Below are 26,456 nucleotides of genomic sequence, written 5' to 3'. Positions count from 1 at the left end.
TACAACTGCTGCAGTGCTGCTGCTACTAATACGAACTTAATTTGACCTCGAAAAATAAACATTTTTTTCGGGTAGGTCCTTTTAAATTATTATCAATTACTGCGGTCCTACTCAACATAAAATAATACTTTTAATTGATAAAGATAGTAAAAAGAATGATTTATTTACTAGTGGGTGTCCGATGAAATTTTTTTCAAAATGTTCGATACTCATCATATTAAAGTCTTATTTTTAACACAACAAAAAAAGAAATGGTCAAAAATATTTCGGACACTTGACAGTATTAAGATTAACACCTCTTCTGATTGGTTTCCAAATTTCATAACGAAATTCTTCATACAATCATGGTACGGGCCTTTAGAAAACAGGGTGGGTCATTATAAAACCTTACCGAAAACGCCATTTTATGACGTTCACATTTTTATCACTTTATTTGCTTAAAACTCTTAAAATATATAACGTACATTCATATTCATTAATTCATTTGAAAGTCTATTCATTTCCGAACAAAACAGTAGTAATTTGAAGACTTGAAGTGCTTTGGTTTTAAAAATATGACTATTTTAGTAGAACTACCTTGAAATCTGTAATTATCCAAAGTGTTATTTTGTCCGTGTGTATTACTATATGAACTAAAAGAATAATTGAAGAGGAGTTTAAATTAGCATCAGTTTTGGGTGCTTCTCCAATATTAGAACGAAAATAGAAAATAAAAAGATTGAATTTTCATTAAAAACCATTGGTATCTACTTTTAATCACATATTTTCATGATTTCCCGATACAAGGATTGACCACATTTGTTTCTGAGAAAGGGAATTAACTCATCATTTGGAACGTTAAGAACACAGAATTTATTAAAATAAAAACATGTAATAAAACAAACGTAACATTTATTTTGTGAATTTTTGTTTTTGTAGTAGTAATGCTACAAACAACCTCACCTCAAAAAAAAAAAAAAAAAAAAAAAAAAAAATGAATAAATAAAAAGGTGCGCTCTCTCTGTTACCAGTGCAGAAAAACTAGAAAAAAAAAAAAAATGCGAGCGGTTTGGCATGTTTTACAGAGGAGGACAAGATAAGCCACCTGAAGTGATGAGAGTTACTGAACATAAAGGAGGTCAAACTCTAAGCAAAGGGGTGCAGTAGTTCACTTATGCTTGAACAGTAAGCTTTAATTTTCCAAACTCTACAAAAATAACTATTTGAATATACATGAAATTGGCCAAAGTGTTTTCATGAATTCGAATAAGACAGACTGCAGTTACTTTCCCTGCTAACATGCAAACTCTTCTGTTCCTTTAAGTTGCAATTTTCATCAAAAACTATTTTCATTAATAATTAATTTTCTACATTACTGTTTTTCATAATTTGTGGATATTTTACAAATTTCGACATAATTAAATAGATACCATCAATATTTCCATTTTTAGTCTAATACCAAAGAAGCACCCAACTTTATTCTATTGATCAAAGGTGCAGGAGAGACAGATCATTTTTTTTTTTTTTTGTATAATAGAAGACCCGATTTATTTAGGAGTTAGAAAAATATTTATTTTTTTTTTTAAATTGTCTAGAAAGATTATTTGCTTACCTTGAACAAGAGAATCATCAATCAACCAAGACCGGAATTCTTCCTTAAAATTGTGAATCTCAAACACATTTTGGTTGGAATGGGTGAAGAGAAAGATGCATTTCTTATCTAATCAATGGAAAACATATACGACCATTATATATATATGTATGACAATTATATATATGACCATTAGCTAAGAAAAAAAAAAAACATTCATTTTGCAATAATAACAATTAGCAGTTGAAAATATGTATATTTAAAAAAAATAATTTAAAGAAAAATGAAAACAAACAAAAAAAAAATAAATAAATAAAGATGAAAAACTTGACCATTAAATAACTGCTGGCTCCACTGTTGTATGTCTTAATATGCTTCAGTTTGCGATACATCTTCGCATTTTACTGTCTTCTTTAAATTTCCTTTATAAACACACTAGAGAATGCTTCAAACAAACTACATTAACCTCTCATAAAAAAAAATACTTTAACTTATAAATCTTGAAAGGAAATGTCCCAAACACAACAATAGTAGAAATAACCCACCAACAGTAAGGGAGACTGTGCTATATAAAAACCACACCTGGAACTACACAGAGGATCAAGTCCCTTATCCATTACAGCTTTACCTACAGTGGCACAAGAACATTCAACTGTATTCCAGCTGCACTAAAAAATATAAGGAGAGTGTTCCTCGGCAATGTCAAGAAACATCTGGACATCTGGCTGGAAAAAATACCTGACCAGTCACCAACACCAGGCTACCCTAGTCCTAATTTCAATTGTCTAGTGGAATGGACCTCTGTAGGAAGTGGGCAACCTGCAGTAGAGCTCCAGCTCAGTTGTATCAATAAGCGATGGAATAACAAACAAATAAACAAGATCAAGGAAAGATATTTTCTTCTAGCCTTTTTACCTGTAAGTGGATGTCGAAGACTGCAAAATGCTGCTTTATTTTCAACATTTTCGATAGGTGTCAACGCAGATTCTGGAAAAAGAAAAAAAGGGATTTAGATCCATTGAAATTCTTGGAAGAAAAAAAAATGGTTATTATGAATTAGCTATACTTGCACGACTGACAAACAACTTATCTTTAAACTTTAATTAAAGCCTCAAAATTCAAAGTTTATGACATAGTATTAGCACAATTCAGCCATTTTGGTCCTAATCAACATTTTCTGCTCTTTTTTGACTTTCGGTTTTGCTTTCCATTTTTGCTTAGATAATTACGCAGGGTCAAGCAGACAAGAAAGCCACTCTTAACATTGAGAAAGAGGGGGGGAGGTCATGTTGTTGGAGAGAGAAAAATAATTATTAATCAGAATGGACCATATCTTAATTGTCATTATCGTCACATCTGTGGAGCAGAATCCAAATCAAAAAGAGCAGTTAATCTTAATTTCAAAGAAAAATAATATTGCTATGTTGTTGAACATATATAATCTCTGGTTGCACTCTTCAAATGCGTGCTTATATATATATATATATATATATATATATATATATACACATACACACACACTGTTAGTTGTAATATTCACTGCAGGCGAATGAATAACAAACAAATGGATCTTTATTTACAAATGCAGTCAGCAGTTTCGATAAGAGCAAGATCGGTCAGTATTTGAGTTTGGTGGTGTGGTGTGGTGTTGGACAGGGCGATGATAGAAATGTCACTCACGCTAGCTACTGGCTCTCTAACTGTTGATATGTTTTCTTGGGTCTTATACGGAATTCGATTGTCCTATGTTTTGCATTTTAAGCAATTCCTTCTTCAAGTGTCCGGTCGTCTTGCAGACATCAATGATCATGATTCTCCATTGTTCCATGTCCTTTTCATGAACTCATTTTATTCATTGCAAATCTGTTTAAACTGTGAATTTTGTGCGTTGTCCTTTTCTGCTCTTGTTTCTGCAGATTTTGCCACTCCATAAGTTTCTCTAGTCTATCAGCCTTGATTACATGGCCGAAAAATTTCTGGGATGGTATTTAGAAGAGATCGCTTGTATACAGCTGTGTCTATTACCTCTGCATTTGTTCTTGTCCATGAAACTTTCATGATTCTCTGGATGAACCACATCTCGACTACTTCTAGTTGCTGTTCTGTGTCCTTGGTTACAGTCTAGCATTTGCATCCACATAGAAGAATGTATCTTTGTTTTGATGCTTATATTACTGTTGGTAAAAATGCATTTCATGGTGTTAAAAGTTGTCTTAGAATGTCCAGCTCTTTTCTTGATTTCTGTGTCACACTTACCATCCAGGGTGATAGTACAATCAATCGTGACTTTATTTAATGCTCTAAAGTCTACACAAAATCCTTTTCTACTGTCTTTCTTTTCCACTAATACTATTGGAAAACTCCACAAACTGTTTGATGTTTCAATTAATCCTGCCTGCATCATTTCGTCTACGGCTAAATCTAATATTTTCCTCTGCTTTAGCGGTGCTCGATACAGACATTTTTGTATGGGCTCATGCATTTCAGCATCACTATCCATCTCTACCGTATCGGTTCTACTCAAGTCTTTATATCCTCCATAATGAACAAATCCCTATTTTACTTCAACAACCTAATGTCTCTAACTTGAATTTCTCAGCTATCTTTAAAGTTTTCATCAGAGATCTTATTCTTTTGTTTATTCAGCATGATAATCTCAGTAATGCTACCAACCGTACTACACCTAGCTGTTTGACAACCGATTTTTAAAGTGACCATTTGATTGATGTTATTCATTACGAGCAGTGGAAACTTATTAGATCTGTTAATTTTTACCACTGCATTAACCACTGATATTCCATTGATTAGTTGCTTTATCTCACATTCCAATCCTTGACCATTACTAAAGCCTACATAAGCTGTGCACATATGCAGGTGATGGGGTTTTGATGTTATTTTCTCTGCTAATCTGACTGCTGAAAGATGAGCATCTTCCAATGTTATGTACTCATTTCCAATCTTTATTGCTCCTAAATTGAAGTACATTCTTACACCATTTTTCCTAAGCCGATCACAGCCTAGTATTATATACTTCTGTTGTTGTGGCCCTCTTCGCCACAATAGTAACATCTGATGACCTGCCTACTTCTTTCCTTCTCACTAATTTTTGTGTTGTTAAACATATATATAATCTCTTGTTGTGCTTTTCAAATGCGTGTTTACGAATATATATACACTCACACACTGTATTCCTGGTGAACCAAGTGCAAAAGAGATTCAGACAATTGCACTTAAAGGAACAATGAGGATACTAAAAAGAGCTCTCGGTTGGTTTCAATAAAAATCATGGCAATGTTGGCAGATGATTTGGTTGCCCCATACCCAACATTACAATCTTCAAAGAAAATTGAAAAAAATTAGTTGTAATATAAACAACAGACAATATAAACAAATGCATCTTTATTTACAATTTTCAATGACAAGAGCGAGATTGGTATATGGATTTGGTGGTGTGATGTCGGGTGAGTGACAGTAGGAATGTCGCTCACCTTAGCCGACTAATTGATCTGTTTTCTTATGTCTTATATTTACATTCCATACATCAGAATTCGACTGTTCTATTGTTTTACATTTTACGTAATTCCAACCCAGGTTAAAATGTGGGACATCCAATTGTTTTTAGGTTATTTTCCATGACCCCCAACTCTACAATCGGAATATAGGATTGACATCACTGCTCAGCAATCTGTGATCTCTTTAGCATTACGGTTGTGCACCATCTGATATTTTCTGCCATCACCTACCCAATACTATATTATAATAGCATACTTTCTCTGGAGAGCTTCGCCACATAATTGAGAACAAAACGTTTCCTCAGAGGCAGTAGTTCCATTGTGTCAACACATGTATTGATTAGCAGGTTATATTGAAGGACTTGCTAAAGGCATCTTTAGGGTTTTTATTTTTTATGCGTTGCTTAACTAATTAAAAAATGCCCCTAACAATATTGTTTTTTTTTAATGGGGAAGCGGATGATACAGTCCACAAAACAAGGCACTTTGAATTGGAACTGAAATTAAAACTGCTTTAATCTAGGACTTCTCCATCCCAGTCACAATTCTTTACTACTATTGTGGCACTTCTATATCTAAAAATAATTTTGAAACCTTTAAACTGCCAAATAAAAGGTAATTATTTGCAGCATTTATAATCCTAAAATCAGGACAGGGAATACCATAGCCAAGAAATTTATTTGGTTAATTTCTATTACAGTTACCCAAATTATTTAGAATGAAATAGATTTTAACGTTATTTCCAAATCACTTATTTTAAAGTAACATTAGCAGGGTGCACCCGGCTTTACCCGGTTGTAAAATATGCTTAAATGATATTTTAATTTGACCATATTTTGTATATATTATTAATAGTCGTGATTTCAAAAGTTAAAAAAAAAAAAAAAAAAAAAAGTATTTGGGTGTGATCAGCTAGAATCAAAACCGAAACAAAACCGTAGCATTCAAAGCTGGTGACATTACCACTGTAACGATGTGACACACATATGAATTGATTAAAAATTAAAAATAAATTAAGATGAATGTATAAAAGGTATAACAATTTTTTTCAATTTTGACCCCTTAGAAACCAGCTAAAGACCCATAAAAGAATGGTCTATAAAAAAAAAAAGTCATTTAAGGCCCCTAGACTTTTCATTTCGGAAGAGATAGAGTTTGAAACTATGAAGACAGACAGGCATAGCACCTTTCATATATAAAATAAAACAAGTTAATCATTAGTATTAGCGACATAAATTATCTTGGTAAATTTTTACCTTGTTTCCATCGTAACATTTTCCTATAAAAAGGTGATTTTTATAGGAAAATGTTACGATGGCTTTCGGGTATGCTGAGAACAAATACTGCATTTAAATTTTTTGCAAAAATAGTAGTCTTCCAGATATTAAGCAACGTCATTTCCTATGTTATTGCTGGTGGCTATCTTGGTACGTGCAAGCGAGTGAGCAGGCGCTCTTGCGTGTAAACAACCCCGAGAAACTATGCGCACAACAAGATGGCCACCAGCAATAACATAAGAATGACATTGCTTAATATCTGAAAAACTACTTATTTGTGGAAAATCCTATACAAGTCATTTTTTTTTTAAAAAGGAAAATGTTAAGGTGGAAACCAGCTAAAAATTTGCCATTATTTTTTTTTAAAAATACTACTATGAAATTGAAAAAAAAAAAAAAACATCATTTGTGGCAGAAGAGGCGTACTTATATATTTGTGACTTACTTGCGTTAAAAATAGTTAATGTAAGTTTATAAGCATTTAAAGTTAACCATCATTGTTCTTTCAAGAAATAATTTATATTAACATAAACAAAGTTGGTTACTTCGTTCAGAACCGATATTTATAATAATTTTAAAGGCTTAACGCAAATAAGTACTAAAAAAAAAATTTTAAAAAAAAAAAGTAAAAAAATCAAAATAGTTTTTGATTAATTTCTTTAAAACTATACTATTAATAGTAATGATTACCAAAATCATAAGTTATAGAGTTCCGTGAAACACATGAAATGCCGAAATGAAAACCAGATCATAAAAATATAGTCGCCATATTTATAAACACTAGATAAAGAACAGCTTATTTACTAAATAAGCGCCTGTTTGTTTTTGTAATTCTAAATAAGATGTCATACTCCAAAAACAACGTAAATTACTTGATCACAAGTAATGTATCCTCTATAGTATGAGACCTGACGAAATGGTTAATTGTAGGTACGGACCGCTCCAAACCCTCCAAAAATATTCCAGCAAAAACCTAACACCCAGCCACGATTCTCCCCAGAATGTACTTCCTGCCATTGCGCACAGAAATCACTTTTTCCATAGCTACCAACGTAATAGATGTACTGAGACTAAAGCCACTTTTAGGACTGCCAGCAACCACTGTAAAAGAGTAATAAAAATGCAAGAGAGTTATATGCTCAGTCCGTTAAATCCAAAGTAGCTGAGCAGCAGCTTGGTTCCTACCAGTTTTGGCAAATAGCAAACAGGATCCTGAACAGAAGGATATGTTCTATCCCAAACATCATCAATGGATCTGAGGTCATCTTGTCAGCATCAGACAAAGCCAAACTATTTGCCAAGAACTTTGCAGCTAATTCTACACTTTGCGACCAAGGTCATCAAGGTATTTCTTCCTATAACAGACATCACGCTATGAAACATACATATATCTGTACGTGATGTTGCCAAGCTAATCAAGAACCTTGATTCCAGTAAAGCAACTGACAGCATTCCAATTATAGTGTTGAAAAAGCTTCAACTAGAACTTGCTCCAACACTTACTAAACTGTTTAAGCATTGTCTTAAGGAGAATTGCTTCCCAACACCCTGGAAAACCTCATCAGTATGCCCTGTATTTAAGAATTCAGGTGATAGAAGATCATCTCCCTCTCAGTACAGAACAATAAGTCTCCTGTGCGTCATGAGTAAGTTTGTTTTTTTTAGTTTTTTTTTATTACATTTTCACCCCAAACAAGGCACATTGCCACTTTGGTGTGGGGGGCTACTATCAGGGGAAACAACTACTGGGGTACTATGTAGGGATTTGGGCAGCAAGATGTTGGTTCACGTTGAACTTGAACTTCTGCATGTCAGTACAGTTGGGGAAGCAGTGACCTGGAATGGAATTCCAAAGTCTAGCGGTTCTGGGGAAGAAACTACTGGAGTAGAAAGATCTTTTACATCTAGGGATCTCTACAGTGTGGGGGTGGGATTTTGCAGCCTGTCGGGTCTGTCAAGGGTGTTCACGTCGTGGGGGCACAAGTGCTTGCAGTTCATCAGAGCATTCACCATTAAAATACTTGTAGAACAGGTAAAGGGATGCAACGTTTTGTCGATGAGACAGAGGCTGAAGCTTAGATGCCAGTTTAGGGCCTATCAGATTTGCGACTCTCTTTTGAACCTTGTCAAGGAGCGAGAGACTAGTAGCCGATGCACTAGCCCAAATATGACAGCAATACTCCATACATGGGCGAATGGTGGCCTTATAGAGGTACAGGATACTTTCGGGTGTTAGTAGTTTTCTAGCACAGTAGAGAGAGCCCACCTTTCTTGCAGTGGCCCTGGCAATGCCCTCGATGTAATTGTTCTAACTCATGTTTCCTGTGAACGTTAGTCCAAGGAACTTGAAAGACGTACTCTCAGATAAAGAGTCGTTGGCCATTGCTATAGGTGGTAGAGAAGGTTTCTTGTAATTATTGAATGAAACTAGTTTAGTCTTGACGATGATTGCCGGTCTCGCTCGATTCATGCTTGACGGGAATTCACGAGAATTCGGGTCAAATTATGCAAGAGTACCAAAATATTTATTTTTATATAAAACACTAAACCCAAAGGTTGAAATAAAACACGAAAAAATTTAATTTTTATTATTTTTTCAACATTTTTTATTAGATTAAATTTTTTTCGGTCTTTATTTCAGCCTTAGGGTCTAATAATGTGTTTTATATAAAAATAGAAATTTTTTGTCCGTCAAATAATTTACGCCGCTGAAATACACATTTGCCCAATAGTGGTTACGTTGGATACTGAATGTCTTCAAGTATGAATAACTATTTGTTTGCGCAAAAATAAATGCAATATTCGTTCTTAGCACACCCGAAAACCCACTCAAGTCGACAAATTAAAGGTGAATGCCGAGGGGTTGGTAAACTAAAAAAATACCAAAAACTCAATTTACGTAATTTTTGGAATATGATACATTCGTTCCGTGGCGAGTACGTGCATCATAAAAAATTTTCTGCATTTTTGTTAATTGTAATTCTAAATAAAACACGGAAGAACGATGGTCTACAACAAAAAATTAGGTCGTTCTTACTTAACAAGCCTCTTTCTCAGTGTTTATCGAGTTAGTGTTAGCCGCCGAGACGTATAACATGCTTCCCGAGATCCACAAAAACTACACCTGTACTCATTCTTTACACGCATGTACATTAAATACGTGACTAAACTTTATCATTTTTAGTCAGCTAGAGTTATCGTTCTTGGCAGTTTGTTAAATTATTTATAGAAAAGGCTAACCTGAACGGAACCGGGACTCTGCAGTCGGTATTTTTTTTACGACCTAACCCAGGGCAGTATAAATACCCCTCAACCTTCCTATGTTAAGAACGGCTCTCGGAATAAACACCACCAACCTCGAAAACTATACTACATACTAAAACATGCTATAAAAATTATAGGGAGGAGAGGGGGGGGCTCGTTCAGATCCGCCAAAGAAAAAAAGTACTTTTTGTATTCACCAAAACCTGAACTATTACTTTTCTACACTTTTTCTGCAAGTGCGTATAACATAAATTACAATAGTAGAATATTTGTCATGATAATCATTTGATAAGCAATACAAACAATAAATAACGCGATGAAACAGCGCTTTTGAGCATCCATAATTTAGTATGAGTAGTCATAAACGAAAAAAAAAAAATGAAACTACCGGTTTCATGGGGAAAAAGCCACATAATTAATGGAAATTATATTTAATCTAATTTTTTTAAATAAAAACGAAACAAAATATATTTTCTTTAGATTCAATTTAGAACCATTCACAAGATCGACTGTCAGTATGGCCATTTCGGTGGTTTGAGTAGAGCGTGCTAAAAGTCACTTCAGTTATACAACACGCCTGTAAGAAAAATAGAAATAGAGAAATATATACAGTTATTATTGTTGATAATTATAGAAATGAAATGAATAATTGTTTCCTTACTGTCTATCAACATAAAATATTGTTTTGGTCCATCGTCGAGAAAGGCTTTCGTCTCTGCTTGCGGCATATTTTTTTGTTGTTGTTTGATTTCTTCTTTAACGTCAAGTCGATCTGAATTCTGATTAGTCAATACAATAATAAACGCGGGAAAATGAATTCCCTTTTTTTTGTGTGTGTGTGTTTTATGCCTTTTGAGAATATTTCTTAAAAGTTCAACCTGTATATCTACGTTGCTTGGGCGTTTTATTTATTTATTTTTTTTATTTTTTTTACATTTTTGCTATGTGGGGGGGTATTAATTTTTTTTAGTAGGATTGGGAATTTAAAAGTTAAATTTAAATATGACAGTATTATAATTGAACCAAATTACAAAACTATAACTAATGTTAATTTAATGTCGTTTTAAAATGTTTTTGAAATTTAAATAGTCTCCATAATTTCCAAATAAGGAAATGGGTACTCATGCAGAGAGTGATCCGTGCTGAAATAATAACGTTATTATTTAAAAAGCCATTCTTAACATGGGGAGGGTGTTTTGTATCTATTCTGTACTTTAACCTTACAATTGAATAAAAAAAAACATATCATAAAACTTTAATTAAACATGGAAATACGATTTAAAAAATAGCGCGGATCACTCTCTGCATTAGCAGCAGGATTTGCTAAGAATTTTTAACCCAAAAATAACTTCATATTCAACAGTTTAAATGCTTCCAAATTCCTTTCAAATTTCGAAAGATCACAAAATATTTTTTTGAGCTATTAACGATTTATAGAAAGCAGCAGAAGCAGCGCATGTTGTTTATTGACTCTCGATTGCACAAAATCACAGGTGCAAAAATATTCACCTCCGAATTTTGCATGTAATATAAAAACTCATGCACTAGTGTTATTTTTCTCTTCTCCATTTTCTTTCAGATCTATATCTCAAAAACAATCTTGACCCCTGGGCCAAGGACAAGTGACAGATGTGATGAGAGGCATTCACAAACTACTATAGGCATAGTGACATCATATACACATTGTAATAACATCACTGGAACTACTTTTCTACGAACAAGGATTGTAACCCTTTGGTGTAGGAACACATAGGATACAGTAGAACTCTTCACACTAATATCTGGCTAATACATGTGTTTGTGGCCATCGATGTTTACACCTTGGCATCAAAAATGAAATGTTTAAACTCGTTTCTGTGCATCCAGATTTGCACAGGCATCCACCTGAATTAATAAAAACAAATAATTATATTTTGAACCAATCAGAAAAGTTTCTGAATCTATTCAAAATGGTTTTTCTGGGAGCCACTTCAATCCTTTAAAAGGCCAGATTTTTCTTCAATAAACCAGCTGGATTGGTCTCCATGGCATCTTTAAAAGCATCTCCATCAATTGATTTTGGCCTTCCCAAAAATCACTGATCTGACAGGTCAAAATCTCAAGAAGAAAATTTTGCAAACCACCATTGACATTTTCGATAATTCAGAACTTCATTTTGTAGACAGTTCCAATATTCCTTGTAGCTCCTGCAGTTGAGTTTCCTTTTTTGAATTCATAGAGCATGTGTTGAAATTTTTAATAGAAAAATAGTTTTTATTTATTTTTTATTTATACCCATTCAACATCTCCGCATTTAGGTCAAGGAACGCATTCCTTGACCGGCAGGTCACTTCTATTATCATCAGCAGCAGCTTAGGTATAGTCCCCTTTCTAGCAGCCAGCCCCACTCCTACCTTCTGGAGGGGAGGAGGGGGAGGAGGAGGAGGAGGAGGAAAGGGTTTTGCCCGTTTTCGTCAGTTCGAATCTAGCCGGCCAAGAAGAAGGATGCTATTCGGCTCCGTCAGATCAGAAAGGATTTGACGTTAAATTCCACGGTTTTTTTCTCTCCTCCTTTGGAGAAAGACGTTTGTTTAGAACTAAACTATTAATGTTATTTTATTTTCAATCATTATAAGACAACAAGGTCTTACGACAGGAAGATTAATACCAGTTATTAAAAGTCAATCGAGTCTTACAACTGGTATATTATTATTGTCAAAGGACTAACGAAGGAAACTACCATGTGTTGAGGAGTTCTTTTCTAAGAAGAACGAAATTTAATTTCGCCGACGAGACGAGCAGAATATCGTCCCTAGAAAAGAAATTACCTCTTTGAAAGATTTTCAACCTTCAAATCTTCCATAGTTCAAGAATTTACCCCTCATAAAGGCTATCAAAGCAGCTTTATGGTCTTTTCTCCCCTTTGAATTAAAAGGCACAAGAGACTTAACAAAGGAAATTACTTCTTTCTCCCATTTTAGGTCAAAGAAACTTTTGTTTGTCCTTTCGGAAAAGAAAAAAAAGAACATTTTGTCAAAGAAAGACTGAACATTTTGTTAAAAGGACTGAATTCTTAACAAGGACTGTTTTCCGTTTTTTATATGTTCTTTCTTTCAGCCTTTCTTGCAAGTAAAGATTGACGCCTTTTTTTGTATTTTCTTAATGTATTTCTAAATGTTTCCTTAAGGGTTTTTTTAACCCCAGCCTTAGGAAATAAAGGCAATCGATAACTTTTTGTTTTAATAAACTTGGATCATTTTAAACTTATTCGGGTTTGTATTTCTTTTGCTCATTTCCACTAATTACTCTTTTCCGAGAGATTTGCCATAAATGCTTTTTCCCCCTTTTTTTTTCTTTCCTTTTTCTTACCATGAAAAGCGGATTTTGGTGACGCACCCAAAATTTCCTCACATGCAATGTCTCAGATGCTCCTCACTAATATCCATTTTTGACGGCTGAGACAATTAAACTTAATATTTTCCCGCTAATTAATATACCTTAAAGACAAAGCAAAATATTATGACACTAATTGAATGGCTCTCGTCTTGGGGAGGCCTCATGTTTTGACAAGCTTCTGGGCTTGACCTTTACTCCTGATCTTAAATGGAACACGTACATCAAATCTGTTGCTAAGGCCACTGGAAAAATGGTGGGATCCTTCTATCGATCCAGTAGATATCTCACTGCTGATGCAATTCTCTATTTATATAAGAGTCAGGTACGTTCAAGGATGGAGTACTGTTGCCACATCTGGGCAGGAGCTGCTAGAAAGGACTTGTCCTGCCTTGATAGAGTTCAAAATAGACTTCGTAGCCTCGTAGGAGATATCCTTTTCTCTTCCCTGCAACCTCTATCTCACAGAAGAGATGTTGCGAGTTTGTCTCTGCTTTATTGTTATTTTCATGGCAAGTGCTCGACTGAGCTTCAATCTATGGTCCCCCCTCGCCAAATTTTCACAAGAAACACTCGTCTAGCTGAAAACACTACTAATAATTCCCTCCACTCTTTATCTGTGCCTAAACCTAAACGTAGATTCCATGAACAAAGCTTCTTTCTTAGAACTGCACGCCTGTGGAATTGTCTTCCGTTTTCCTGCTTTCCAGCTGACTACAATATGGTTGTCTTCAAGTCCAACGTAAACAAATTTTTGATGAGCTGTTCCACTTAAGTTAACAAATTTACCAAATTTCCATTACTAACGATTACTATATTGTCCAATTGATTACTGTACACTTTAACCCTTATCCTCGAGTGGTCTCTGGCCTTGATAATAGGTTATGCCTATGTAAGAAAAAAAAAAAAGATTCATCAGAAAATCTACAACTATGTACAATTTAGGGGGTTGCAAAGTGATAAAGTAGAAAAACAATATTACTTTCTTTCCAACCTGATATTTAGAAACTGATATCCTTTTGTCTTAACTCATACTTTGTGCAAACAAAATGACTAAAGTAAAAATAGAAAACATTTTTAGTTTTTCAAAAAGTATTGAAAATATTCTGATTGTTTTGCTTACCTGGTCATGGCTAGGGTGTCAAACCATAAAACTCCAACATTTTTTTGCATATGACCAATTCAAGTCGGGGTCATCATTTATAAAAATACGCACTTTTGCATATTAGTAGTATGTAATGAAAACCATCACACAAAAGGAAAAACGAAAAATTTTTATAACAATACCGAAAGAATTTATTTAATTACCTACACTGTTCAGTATAGTTAGAAGAAAGTTGGACAGTGTGTTGCAGAGAGTCGAGAGACATGAAAGTGCTAATCAACCATATGACTAATAAAGTAAACACAAGGCAAAGAAGGATGACAAACACAAATGTTTTGGTTAAAGATGATAAAACATCATGTTTTATTGTTTACCAAGAAAAAGTAAAATGTACAGTAATGGATACAGAATCAACGTCTCGCAAAGTTGACATTCTTGGATCTTTGAGGTAGGAACTGGAGTTGGACATCAGTGAGCACTGGAACAGGTAGCTGGACGTTAGTGAGCATGGGAACAGGTAGCCGGATGTCAGTCGGCATTGAAACAGGTAGTTAGACGTCAGTGGGCACTGGGGCAGGTAGCCGAACAGCAGTGGGCACTGGAGCGGGTAGCTGGATGTCAGTGGGCACTGAAACAGTGGGCTGCAGTAACTGGTGGCTGCTAGAAGCACTAAAGCTGTAGGAGTGAGCTGGAATCGTTGGAAGCTGCATGGGTGAGTTGGAGTTGCTAGAGTGGCAGGCTGTGAGGGGGAATTCCAGGAGGCAGGCAGCAATAGAGAGTGGAGTGTGCATCACATTTTGCCGCCCTTGGTCCCCACAGCAGCAATGCTGACTCTCGTCAAATCAAGATGGGAGTTCTCCTAGCTCCCAGGCTGAACTTGAGATTTGCTGTGAAAGCTGCTTGCTTTATGGAAAGTCATTCATACTACGAGGGGCGTGCAATAAGTAATGCCCCTGACCCACTTCCAGTTGTTTGATCTAACTGAAATTTTGCATGTGCAATGATTTATATCTCTACGGGTTATGTGGCAAATTACAGCTCTGAACTAATTGTGGTTTCTGTTTTACAGGTGTTTGAACTGAGTCAGGTGTGAAATGGAGCCTGTTGAATGTCGAGCAGTGATCCGGTTTTTGTATTTGAAAGGACGCACACCACAGGAGACTTTTGATGAAATGAAAGAAACTTATGGTGATAATGCCCCATCATATGACCTTGTAAAACGTTGGCATTGGAATTCAAACATGGCCAGAAGTCTGTGGAAACAGCTCCCAGACCTGGTCGCCCCCCCCCTCTTGCCATTGATGAGGCATCTGTCCGTCAAGTTGAGGCTGCCATTTTGGAAGATCGGTGCTCACACCATTCCAGAAGCGAGAACGCGTCGAGTGTTCAAGGATGAATTTGGAGATGTGCCAAGAAGATGAGTCAAAGTTTTTCAAAAGACTGATTACACAGGATGAAACCTGGGTCCATCACTATGATCCAGAGACCAAAGCCCAGTCAATGCAGTGGAAGCACTTGGACTCACCACCTCCAAAGAAGGCAAGGGTGCAGCCCTCCGCTGGCAAGGTCATGCTCACAGTCTTCTGGGACCAGGATAGAGTAGTGATGACAGATTTCCTGGCAAAGAGTACCACAATTACAGGAGACTATTATGCTCCACTTTTGAGGAAATTAAGGGAAGCTATCAAAATCAAAAGGCGGGGCAAGATCAGCAAAGGTACCCTTCTCCTGCAGGACAACGCTCCGGTCCACAACTCGCATGTCGCCAGATCAGAAGCACGGGCGTGTGGTTATGAAATCCTTCCCCATCCTCCCTACTCTCCTGACCTTGCACCCTCTGACTTTCACCTCTTCCCAGCCATGAAGTTGTTTTTGAAAGGAAAGTGTTTCCCAGATGATGCAGCCTTGATTTCTGAAGTCACATCGTGGTTGGAGGACCAACCTGGGGTGTTCTACAAAAACGGTCTCCAGAGCTGCATCAAACGATGGGAGAAATGCATAACTCTGGGTGGTTCCTATGTAGAGAAAGACTAATAACTGTGCCAAGTTTCGTTGCTCTACTGTTATGGGAAGTGGGTCAGGGGCATTACTTATTGCATGCCCCTCATACATGCTCACAGGCCAGTGATAATGTCAGTAAACAACAAACGACTATAATTAATTTGACACCATATTGCTTACAATTAAAAGTGTCTTTGGTGTTTATTAAGTATATTTATTTTAATCTAGGTTCGAAATAATAGTCCTTTGTTTTTGTTTAGTTTGTGAAATATGAAGATTTTTTTGTTTTCTCTTTGTTATTTGAAAGCGGCCGTTGCTATTTTTAGCACACATGGTCGTGATGTGTTTCTGAGAGTGTCGAGTTTCAGTCGATGGAATGTTTTTATTTACAAGCATGGGAGTGGTTAGCTGGCACACTACAACAAGTGTTCAAGTGGAGAAAGGAAAGATAGAAAATTTTTTTTTTTTTTTTGGGGGGGGGTGCTGTTGAAGGTCTGTCAGCAATTATCTTTGGGTGAAGAAAGTCGATGCTTCAGTGTCCGGTGGACAGAGACAGGATAGAGGAAGAAAGGATATCTTTATTCAGTGCCTTCTGTAAATCATATAAATTGATAAAGTAGTTTTGTTTTAACTAAGAAAATCAAATTTTATGACTAAGCAAGACGTAATAATTTCATCAACCATGTTGAATAAATGAAAGGGAGATAACTCAATTCAAACTATCAATATTAAAATTAGCTTTATAATGGATATAATTTAGTATTAAAATCGCTAAAAATCGTAAATTTTTATTTTCTAAGTTAAAAACAGCTTACTTGATCAATTTACGTGATTTTTCAAATATGACATCTTCATTCCGTGATGAGTATAAAGAGTTTTCTGTATTTTTTATATACGTATAATCTCTACTATTATATAAAAGTCACTTTGTGTGTGTGTGTGTGTGTGTGTGTGTGTGTGTGTGTGTGAGTTCCTCATACATTCTGAAACAGCTGACCCTAGCTTTCGCAAATTTCACACAAAGATAATTTATATGTCTGGCAGTGTTCTTAGATATGTTCTTTTACAGAAATTCATCCGATAAGTAAAAAAAATCAAAGAAATCCAATCCTAAAAATAGTCTTTCTTATAGATAAAAAAGAAGAATTTTTACAGGGGACTATTTTGCATTACATTGGCCAAGGGAAATAATAAAATCTCAGCAAATCATTTCTTCTTAAAAAAAAAAAGAAGAATTATTAACATCTGGAGATATAGCTCAGTGGTAGAACATTCGACTACAGATTGAATGATCCCCTGTTCAAGCCCGGGTATACCTCACCATTTTATTTTAATGTTTTTTTATTAATGAGTTCAATTTATGATAAAAGAAGAAGTACCATTTAAAATTGCAGCAAATCATTTCTTCATTTGCATATTTTAAAACTAAACATTAATCAGAAGTGACTTTTCCAGGGAATTCATTTTCAAGCCCAAATATCAACTGGCATGATATTGTAAATAAACACAGATGGAATTTGATAAACAACATTATCATTATTATTTATTTATTTGCAAATTAGTCCACTGGGCAAATTAGTCTTCACAATATTCAATAGAGGATTGATTCTATAATAATACATATGCAATCTGCATAATTTAAAATATCATGTTTAAGCGTATTGTATGACTGGACAACGCTGGTCGTCCAGCTAGTTCTAAATAAACACCAGAGACTTTAATTTTGCTTAAACTATAAACTTAGATAGCATATGTATCTTTAGAGATGCAAGATGCATCTTTTTGTAGATATTGATAGAAATAAAAGCATAGAACAAAAGGAAAAGCCAAAACCTGTTTTAAAACAACAAAATATTTTAGTGGCAGAAAGTTGGACGGTGTTTGAGTGAAGCAAATGAAGAGTTGAAAGTTCTTTGGGCTGTCAAAGTTCAGCCAGCAGTTATATTCAGGAGAAGATCATCAATGCTGGAGGGTCCAGTTGATATGGACAGCAGAGAGGAAGAAGGAATGTCTTTCCTCAATGCTTCCTAGTTTCACTCTGCTGACTGGCCATGATTCCTAAAGGAGCTAAAGAAGTTCCTCAGGGGACAAATGGAATCAATGTGACCTTTTTTTTTTTTTTTTTTACATGGGTGTCACCACTTATCAAGGCCCAGAGGCCACTCAAGGATAAGGGTTAATAGGTATACATTAGTCATTGTGATTTTAGCATAGTAAACAGTGGGAATTTTGTAACTTGGATTACTTAGGGGGACGATTCAATTAGAACTTGTTCCCATTGGGCTTTTTCTTTTTTTTTTCATAGGTATCAACACATTATTAAGGCCAAGAGGCCACTCAAGGATAAGGGTTAAAGAGTGTACAGTAGAAATTGGACAATATAATAATCATTAGTAATGAAAATTTGTTAAATTTGATAACTTATATGGAACGGCTCATCAAGAACTTATTTACGTTAGACTTGAAGACAACCATATTGTAGTCAGCCGGAAAGCAGGAAAACGGAAGACAATTCCACAGGCGTGCAGTTCTAAGAAAGAAAGCTAATTGGTCAGTGCGTGGCCAAATCGTCCAGTAGGTACGTTGATTCGCAAGAGAAAAAAAGTCTTTGTTTTATTCATGACGTCTACAGATATGAAAAACAGATGTTAGAGTCTGCATGTGTTAATTTTCGTTTTTTTGACTTAGCAAAAGAAAGTAGAAAGTGGATGTTGGGTTTATTTCCGGCACGGTATAATTTTCGCTTTCCTTATTTTGTCTTTTAGTCCTTACATTCCAAGTGTGATGCTTCTGACAAAGAGGTAAGAATTGCTGTTTTATGTGTCAGAATATATTCCATCTAACACTGATCATTAGCAAGATTTTGAACTTGAAGTGGTATTTTATTTATTTTCTTTTGTTTTAGCTCCTTACATCAAATGGCTTCATGTCTTGTCTGAAGCGATTTCCATTATAAAACAAATTGAATAATAAAGTAACATTTTTTATCTAAAATTTATATATATATATATATATATATATATATATATATATATATATATATATATATATATATGTATATATGTTTATATATATATATATATACTAGCAGGGAGACGTGATATATATATATACTAGCAGGGAGACGTGATATATATATATACTAGCAGGGAGACGTGATATATATATATATACTAGCAGGGAGACGTGATATATATATATACTAGCAGGGAGACGTGATGATGATCAATGAATGTTTCCCACTCCTATATTTTTATTATCATTGAACTTGGTGAAATCACCCATTTTTCAATCAAATCGATTAATTGTTTGCTCTAGTTGTGGACACATTGCAATAGACCAAAAGAAAGCTTTACATGCCTCCCCACAGTGACTTGGTCCACAATACATTGTAGTTTACATTGCACTGTAGAGAACCTATTGTTTATTTTATAAAGTTATTTTTTCTATATAATGGATTGAATTAAAGTTTAAAATGCAAAAGTCAAGTATCATGGGTCAGTTGTGCTTTAAATCGAAATATTCATTACCAACACACATCGTCATATCAAAAAACTACTGTTGATTTTATATGTTGGACATTTCAGCTTGTGTGGTAATACCACTTCTCAGATGCATTTGTGATGTTAGACTGTGTAAGGCGTTAACTTTAGTCAAATTCACCTGTTCCTTCTTTCATCCGATTATTTCGATTATCAATACTTATCGAAGACATTCCGATAAAAAAACATATCTAAGGACACTACCAGGCACATAAAATACCTTCGCGTGAAATTTCATAAAAATCGACCCACATGCAGACAAAGTTCCTTTTATTATAATAGATAGATAGATAGATAGATAGATAGATAGATAGATAGATATAGAAATAGAGATTTTTTTTTTAATCTGCAGAATATGCACCATTCCTAGAGAGGAAAGCCCCCAAAATGGTATGTATTCTCTCCTGGCAACCAAATATTATCTGGAGAGCGCTATGAAATACCCCCCCCCCCAAAAAAAAGAAAAACATAATTATATACAAGTTTATGAGTGAATAAACTAAGGAATCAAATGAAATACCCAAAGAAAAAAACAATAAACATTATTCGATACAAGTCTACGAGAAAAAAAAAACTAAGAAGAGGAGGCTCTGAAATGGCCCGTTTTCTTTCTTGATAACTGACATTAATTGTAAGCCAAAATGGATTACTTCACAAGTGAAAACAGTTGAAAACATCATTAAATACAAGCCTACAAAATATCTTCTGTTGTTCGCTTGCTTCATGGCAAGTTTCTGCTACTGGTCTTCTTTTTTTTTACAAAGGAGTCACCACTTATACGTACCCATGACACAAAAAACTATATTGTACACCAAAAATCAAATAAATGATCAAGTAGTTTTATTTTTAAATTAGAAAATCAAAATTTTATGACCAAACGATGAGCAAAGATCTTGCAACACCCTCTTGAAAATAGTCTGAAGGAATCAAGAAGATAACTCCTAGAATAAAATTCACACTTTTGCAAAATTTTAGAAAGCCATTCTTAACATTAACAGCAAACATTCATCCAGCTACAACGACACTTATCTGTGCTGATATGAGCAAACTTTCTTTTCTAGAACTGCCCGCCTGCAGAACATAATACTGTGGAGCTGCTTCTCAGATGACTATAGCATGATCGTTTTCAAGTATAAAGTAAATAAGTTCTTGTTGAACCGTTCTCTTAAATAACACTGTGCAATGCTCAAAAAAGTACAGGACATCTGTGGCCATTTTTATATGCACAATGACATGGAAAATTCATTTTTGGCCTTTTTTTTGTTGAATAAGGTACAGTTTTTTGCAAAATTGTCACTTTTGAGAAATTTGCAGAGAATCAGTGATGTGAGTGATGAACATGGCAAGAGATACAATCAGGATATTTCAGTGATAGAGAAACGTTTTAAAGAAAAATAGAACCCTAGCATGTTGGCAGACTACTGCTAGAATATAAAAAGGGAGGTATTAACAATATGGATTTAAGTAAGCTAGTTCTATTGCAGATATCCTAGCTGTAATCTCTGAACGTATATACCATGCATTGGATAAAGTAGGAGAGGGTAGGGCAGTAGCTCTAGATATATCTAAAGCCTTTGACAGGATATGGCACAATAGTTGTCTCAGGAAAATTAGATCATATGGTATTACTGGATGTATACTCAACATAATTAAATCCTTCTTAAATAAGAGAAGAATCCAGGGTGTCCTTGATGGTCGTACATCAAAACAATATGATATAAATGTGGGTGTACCTCAGGGGGTCTGTCCTTGGACCTTTATTATTCTTAATAATCATAAATGACCTCCCTGATAAAATTTTCTCTGAGATGGATATATTTGCTGACGACACCACACTTTATAACAAGCACAAGGAGAGAATGAATGAACATATATCCAAGGCAATGGCGGAAACCCCAGAGGAAGATCTCCAGTCTGTAGAGGAATGGGGACAAAAATGAATGGTAACATTCAATGCTATCAAGACTAAGATTGTGATCGCTGTGAAATGTTCCTGCCGGTCATTTATTCCGGCCGGTCATAGCGGGATGTTACAATAACCAATAATAATAAGATATGGTTTATAGTACATGAAAACAGCGCCTAATCTAGAGAAATAAAGGTCAGATTTAGTATCAGGATATCTTTTCTTACATCGGTCTTATATGGGATATACTTTTTTAAACCTGAAATCTGTTGCATAGTGTAATCAAACCTGTGCAAGCTCTTTTCTAGTCTCACACAAAAACATGCGTTCACATCTCAAGCCATTTTTCGTGTCATATACATATGCGCACACAAACATATGCGTGCACATACACACACGTACATATATTCACGTTCACGTACATACACTCATATTCACGTGCATACACACACACGCTAACGTACACACATGTACTCACATATACGCGCACACGTATGCACACATGGGCAACGTCACTTCCCCTTTAAAGGAAATCTACACATGCGCAAAAGACCACCAGAAACAACTATAAAAGCAAGAGCACTAAGCTGCTTCCTCCTTTTCCAATTCGGCTTCTGAGCTGAGAGGTCGCCGGACCAGTCGCCTCCGTTTCGGGGCGCGCACGCCCGCGCACTTCACGCCACCTACTACTATGTGGGGCAAGAGTTAACAGACAGGACGTCCACCTTACATGTTTTCTATCTCCATAACCTGGATTGACATTCTCACTCTCTCTATATGTATATACAACTTGTGCCTGAGAACACCTCCGCGTAGCTGACTGCTAACATGGCACGCAGCTTTACTGATATCAATCCTCTCTCTCTCTTTCTTTTTCTACATGCCGGACTGCCATTTCTCGTTTCTCTACTCCATTTCCTTTTCTTGCCACGCTCGAACAAACGTTGGTGACCCGAACATGAGATAAACATGCATTTCCTTTTCTTTCTATACCACCAGTCCCGCAACAAACGATGGTGACACCCAAACGCGGACATGAACACGTGTTACACCTAAAACATTCATTTTTCAAAAGAAAATAAACGACATGTTTATTTTATCTAGCAATTGATTTTTGTTTCCTTCTTTCCATTCGTTTCATTATTTTCTTTTGTAGCAAGTTAGGATATTTATATCCTGGCCCGCAACAAACGATGGTGACCCCGACATGACACAAGTTTCATCATTACGGTGTTGTTTCTATGCCGATCTGACACTCATTAACCTTTATTCTCAAGTGGCCTTTATGTCTTGATAAGTGGTGACCATTCCCCAATAAAAAAAAATGTGCATATACTATAAACAAAAATTTTAACAATGACTCTATCCTTTGTAATGTCATCCATTTTCATTAAATATATAAATTGTCTGGTGACAAAAAAGCCACAGTAGATTATGTTTGTTAGGGACTTCCATAGATCCGCATCTTCTCCCGCACGCCTAAACGCCGAAAAAAAAGTAGTCCGCATTGAATGTCGTCCTTCTTTCTGATTCGTCGTAATTATGTGTTGGCCGACAGAACGTTGCATGCTGGGAGATAGGCCTATTTCATCAGACAAGCATGGGTGACGAAGGAACGAAAAAGAGCATGCAGCCGCATTTATCAAAGCAGGATTTATCAACACTTGTAAGTCTAATATGTCGAAGGACGCTTCTTGTAATCATTTAGATTTTAACCGGTTTCTTTTAATTATAAAACACCAAAGCTTTTAAGGAAATCCCAGCCGCTAATGTGGGACCCCTAACCCTCCTCTCTCCTCCACAAGCCGGCATATCTAGGTTTATTCTCCCGGTTTTGCTATTCTCAAGTGTAATTTGAAGTATTTTATGATTCAATGATTAAAAAATAAAACTATTTCTTGTTTTTTTGTTAAATGTAAACATTTAAAGCTTGAAACTCAATTACTTATCGACTGGTATTATTTGAGGTCGCTTTTGTAATGGTTGTCTACGGTTTCAGCGTCCCAAATTCTCTATTAAAAAGACTTTTTTTTATATACGATTGTTCTATTTTGTAAGTTTTAAATTACGTTGCAATTTAAGGTATAACGGAACGGAATGTTTGTAAAGATTTAATTTAATATTGATTGGTTTCAAGAGAACTTAGTATTTTCCTAACTTTATTGTTTATTATTAAAAAATACCTTATGAGAAGAATGATTGATCCAAACTTTAAAAAAATATATACACATGCAGAGAATTACCGTGCTATTTTTATGATTTTCAGACTAAATTCAATTATGGTATTTTTTATTTTTTTTAACTTGTTAGGTGAAAGTACGGAATAATTGCAAAACAACTTCCTCTCTTATGTTAAAAATGGGTTTCTAAATAATAACGTTAATTCAGCACGGTTAGTATTCTGCAGTGCATCACTGCATGTTCTAAAAAAAATTTTTTAAAGCATTCCTTAAAGAATCGATATTAAATAGTTTTTTTTACAAATATCTTGCTTCATCTTAAATCATAATGTAGTTCAAAAACTACAAATCGAATAAAGACGTCTCTCCTGAAAAGCGAATTTGGAACATTGAAATCGGACACTAATTTTCGATATGAGCACAATACGGATTTGTTTCGTCTATATTTTCATTTTGGGAAAATAAAATCTGAAAGAAAACTTTAATTATTAATTTAATCCAAGTGATTAAAGACCTATACCTTTTTTTCATGTACGCAAGTGTCCTCAATTCAACTCCATTATTATTTGTCACCCAAAGGAGAACTTGCTTATCAAATCAATTTCGGCCGACCATCTGGTTTAATTTTCCTCATTTTTTTTTTTTTTTTAACTTATTCCCCTACCCTTTATTACTTTTAAATTGTGTCGGTGTTGATTTTTTTTTTTTTTTTTTTTTTTTTTTTTTTTTTAAGGTTAAATGATTATATTTTGGAATTTTATTTAGATGAGGATTGATCATTTGGGTTAATATTTACGACGCTTTCGGTTATTAATATTCACAACGACACAACGCTTCGGACAATATGATCTCCGACCTTTAGGTGGATTGTTTTCGAGTTTTGGAATCTTTGTGGAAGTTGGACGTAATTTCAAGCTAAACCCTTAAATATAAGGTATTTTTTTACGACCTGCCCCAGCGTAGTAAAAACACCCCCAACTTCCCCATATTAAGAACGGCTTTCGAGGTGGGGGTGTTTATTTCGAAAGCCGTTCTTAACATGGGGAGGTTGGGGTGTTTATAATGCAGTGGGGACTGGGGCACGCCGTAAAAATTTACCACATTTAATTCACATGAACCCATGATTAAAAGCGATCGTTTCTAAGTGACAGTCCTTTGGTGATTTTTTTTTTTTTTTTTTTTGTTAATGTGCGCTAGTGGATCATTGATCCACTGGATCAACTAAAAACTTTTTGGTACTTGTTACCGTGCTGAAATGTTATTTAGAAAGCCATTCTTAACATAAGGGTTGTTTTGTAACTATTCTGTACTTTCACCAAACAATTTAATAAAAAAAAAAAAAAGAAAGAAAAAAGGGCATCTTGAAATTTGAATTTAATTTGAAAATTCTATTTAAAAAATTGCACGATACCATAAGTACATAAGCACCGACTTTTAAAAGGTTGAATTTTAGTAGTCGGCTCTGTTTTGAATAAATCACATTTAAAATTGTCGCTGACAAGTAGTTGTCATGATATTCTTTTATTATCCGATTTATTCTGTATTTTTACTGGCGGCGACAACAATGAGTGAATATTTTGCAAACATACCACTTATGAAAGTCCATATGCCACTGGAGATGAGTTAGTGTGTGTGGTTATCAAACACTGAGGCATTAGGAGGATTTGTAAGGATGGCTATTGGCTAACTAGTAGAAAAATGTATTACAGTAGAACCTCGTGATACGGTGGCCCTAGGATACGGTTTTTCGGGTTACAATGTGGAATACGATGTTTTTCCGACCCTTAATTACGGTATTTACCCCGCCTTTCGGTGTTATGTTATTTGATTATTACTGTACCGTATTTTGTTACTAATTTTTGGATGCCGTATCCCGGAGTTCTTCTGTATTCAAAATACGACATAATTTGTTTACATTGAACTTGAAGCCAGGAAGCAGTCCTGCGGCACAATGTTATTGTTCCACAGATAGGAAGTTGTAGGAAAGAAACCTTATCCATGGTAGATTCACTAGGTGTGTTAGAAATTTCGTGAAAAATATTGAATAATTCCACCCCGTATTTCCAAGCATATAACTCCTCGAAAAATGTAATTCAAGCCCTAATTTCTTTTTTCAATTAAAGGAGCAAGAACCAAAGTTTCATTAAAAAAAAAAAAATACAAAAACAACGTGTTTTTTTTTTTTTTTTTTAAAGGTTGTTTACAGGTAAATTTCTAAAAAACACTACTTTTTTTTTTTTAAATTTGAATATATTATTTATTGATCATTTATCTTCAATTTGTGATATATAACGCTTTGGTGAGTAAATTAATTATTTACTTTTTAATAGACATTTTTCAAAATGGGAGGCGGTAAATCATTCGACCCCCTGTCTTTCCAAGCTTATAACTACTCGAAAAATGTAATTCAAGCCCTAATTTTTTTTTCAATTAAAGGAGCAAGGACCAAGGTTTCATTTTTAAAAAATAACAAAAAATAAACAATGTGGTTTTTAAGAAAAGGTTTTAAACTTCGGACTTTACGGGTAAATTTCTAAAAAAACACTTTTTTTTTTTTTTAATTTGAATTTATTATTTATTGATCTTTTGTCTTCAATTTGTGATATATAAAACTTTGAGTAAATTATTTACTTTTTAATAGACACTTGAAAATGGGGGGGGGCGTGAATTTAAAAAAAAAAATTTGTCTAAAATATATTCCGTTTATTGGAAAGAGCATAAAATTTC

General features: G+C 34.8%; 2 protein-coding genes across 2 annotated transcripts in view; one reads left to right on the top strand and one right to left on the bottom strand.

The window, feature by feature from the left end:
* The window catches only part of LOC145292138 (ribonuclease H2 subunit B-like), a 46,698-nt gene extending 36,171 nt beyond the window's left edge, over positions 1–10,527 (bottom strand). Inside the window, exons 1-3 of the mRNA XM_080138259.1 lie at positions 10,285–10,527; positions 2,486–2,557; positions 1,592–1,699 (exon numbers count right to left, since the gene is read on the bottom strand). Coding sequence (XP_079994385.1) covers positions 1,592–1,699; positions 2,486–2,557; positions 10,285–10,351 — 247 coding nt within the window. The 5' untranslated portion in view covers positions 10,352–10,527. The remainder of the gene's footprint in view (positions 1–1,591; positions 1,700–2,485; positions 2,558–10,284) is intronic.
* A 12,480-nt stretch (positions 10,528–23,007) lies between these two features.
* Positions 23,008–26,456, top strand: part of LOC145292137 (eukaryotic translation initiation factor 2 subunit 3, Y-linked-like) — a 33,754-nt gene continuing 30,305 nt past the window's right edge. Inside the window, exon 1 of the mRNA XM_080138258.1 lies at positions 23,008–23,215. Coding sequence (XP_079994384.1) covers positions 23,150–23,215 — 66 coding nt within the window. The 5' untranslated portion in view covers positions 23,008–23,149. The remainder of the gene's footprint in view (positions 23,216–26,456) is intronic.

The sequence above is a fragment of the Euprymna scolopes genome, chromosome 13, assembly GCF_053919585.1.
Source record: "Euprymna scolopes isolate OS-2025 chromosome 13, ASM5391958v1, whole genome shotgun sequence".
NCBI classification, from domain to species: domain Eukaryota; kingdom Metazoa; phylum Mollusca; class Cephalopoda; order Sepiida; family Sepiolidae; genus Euprymna; species Euprymna scolopes.
This window is presented reverse-complemented; position numbering and strand designations above follow the sequence as displayed.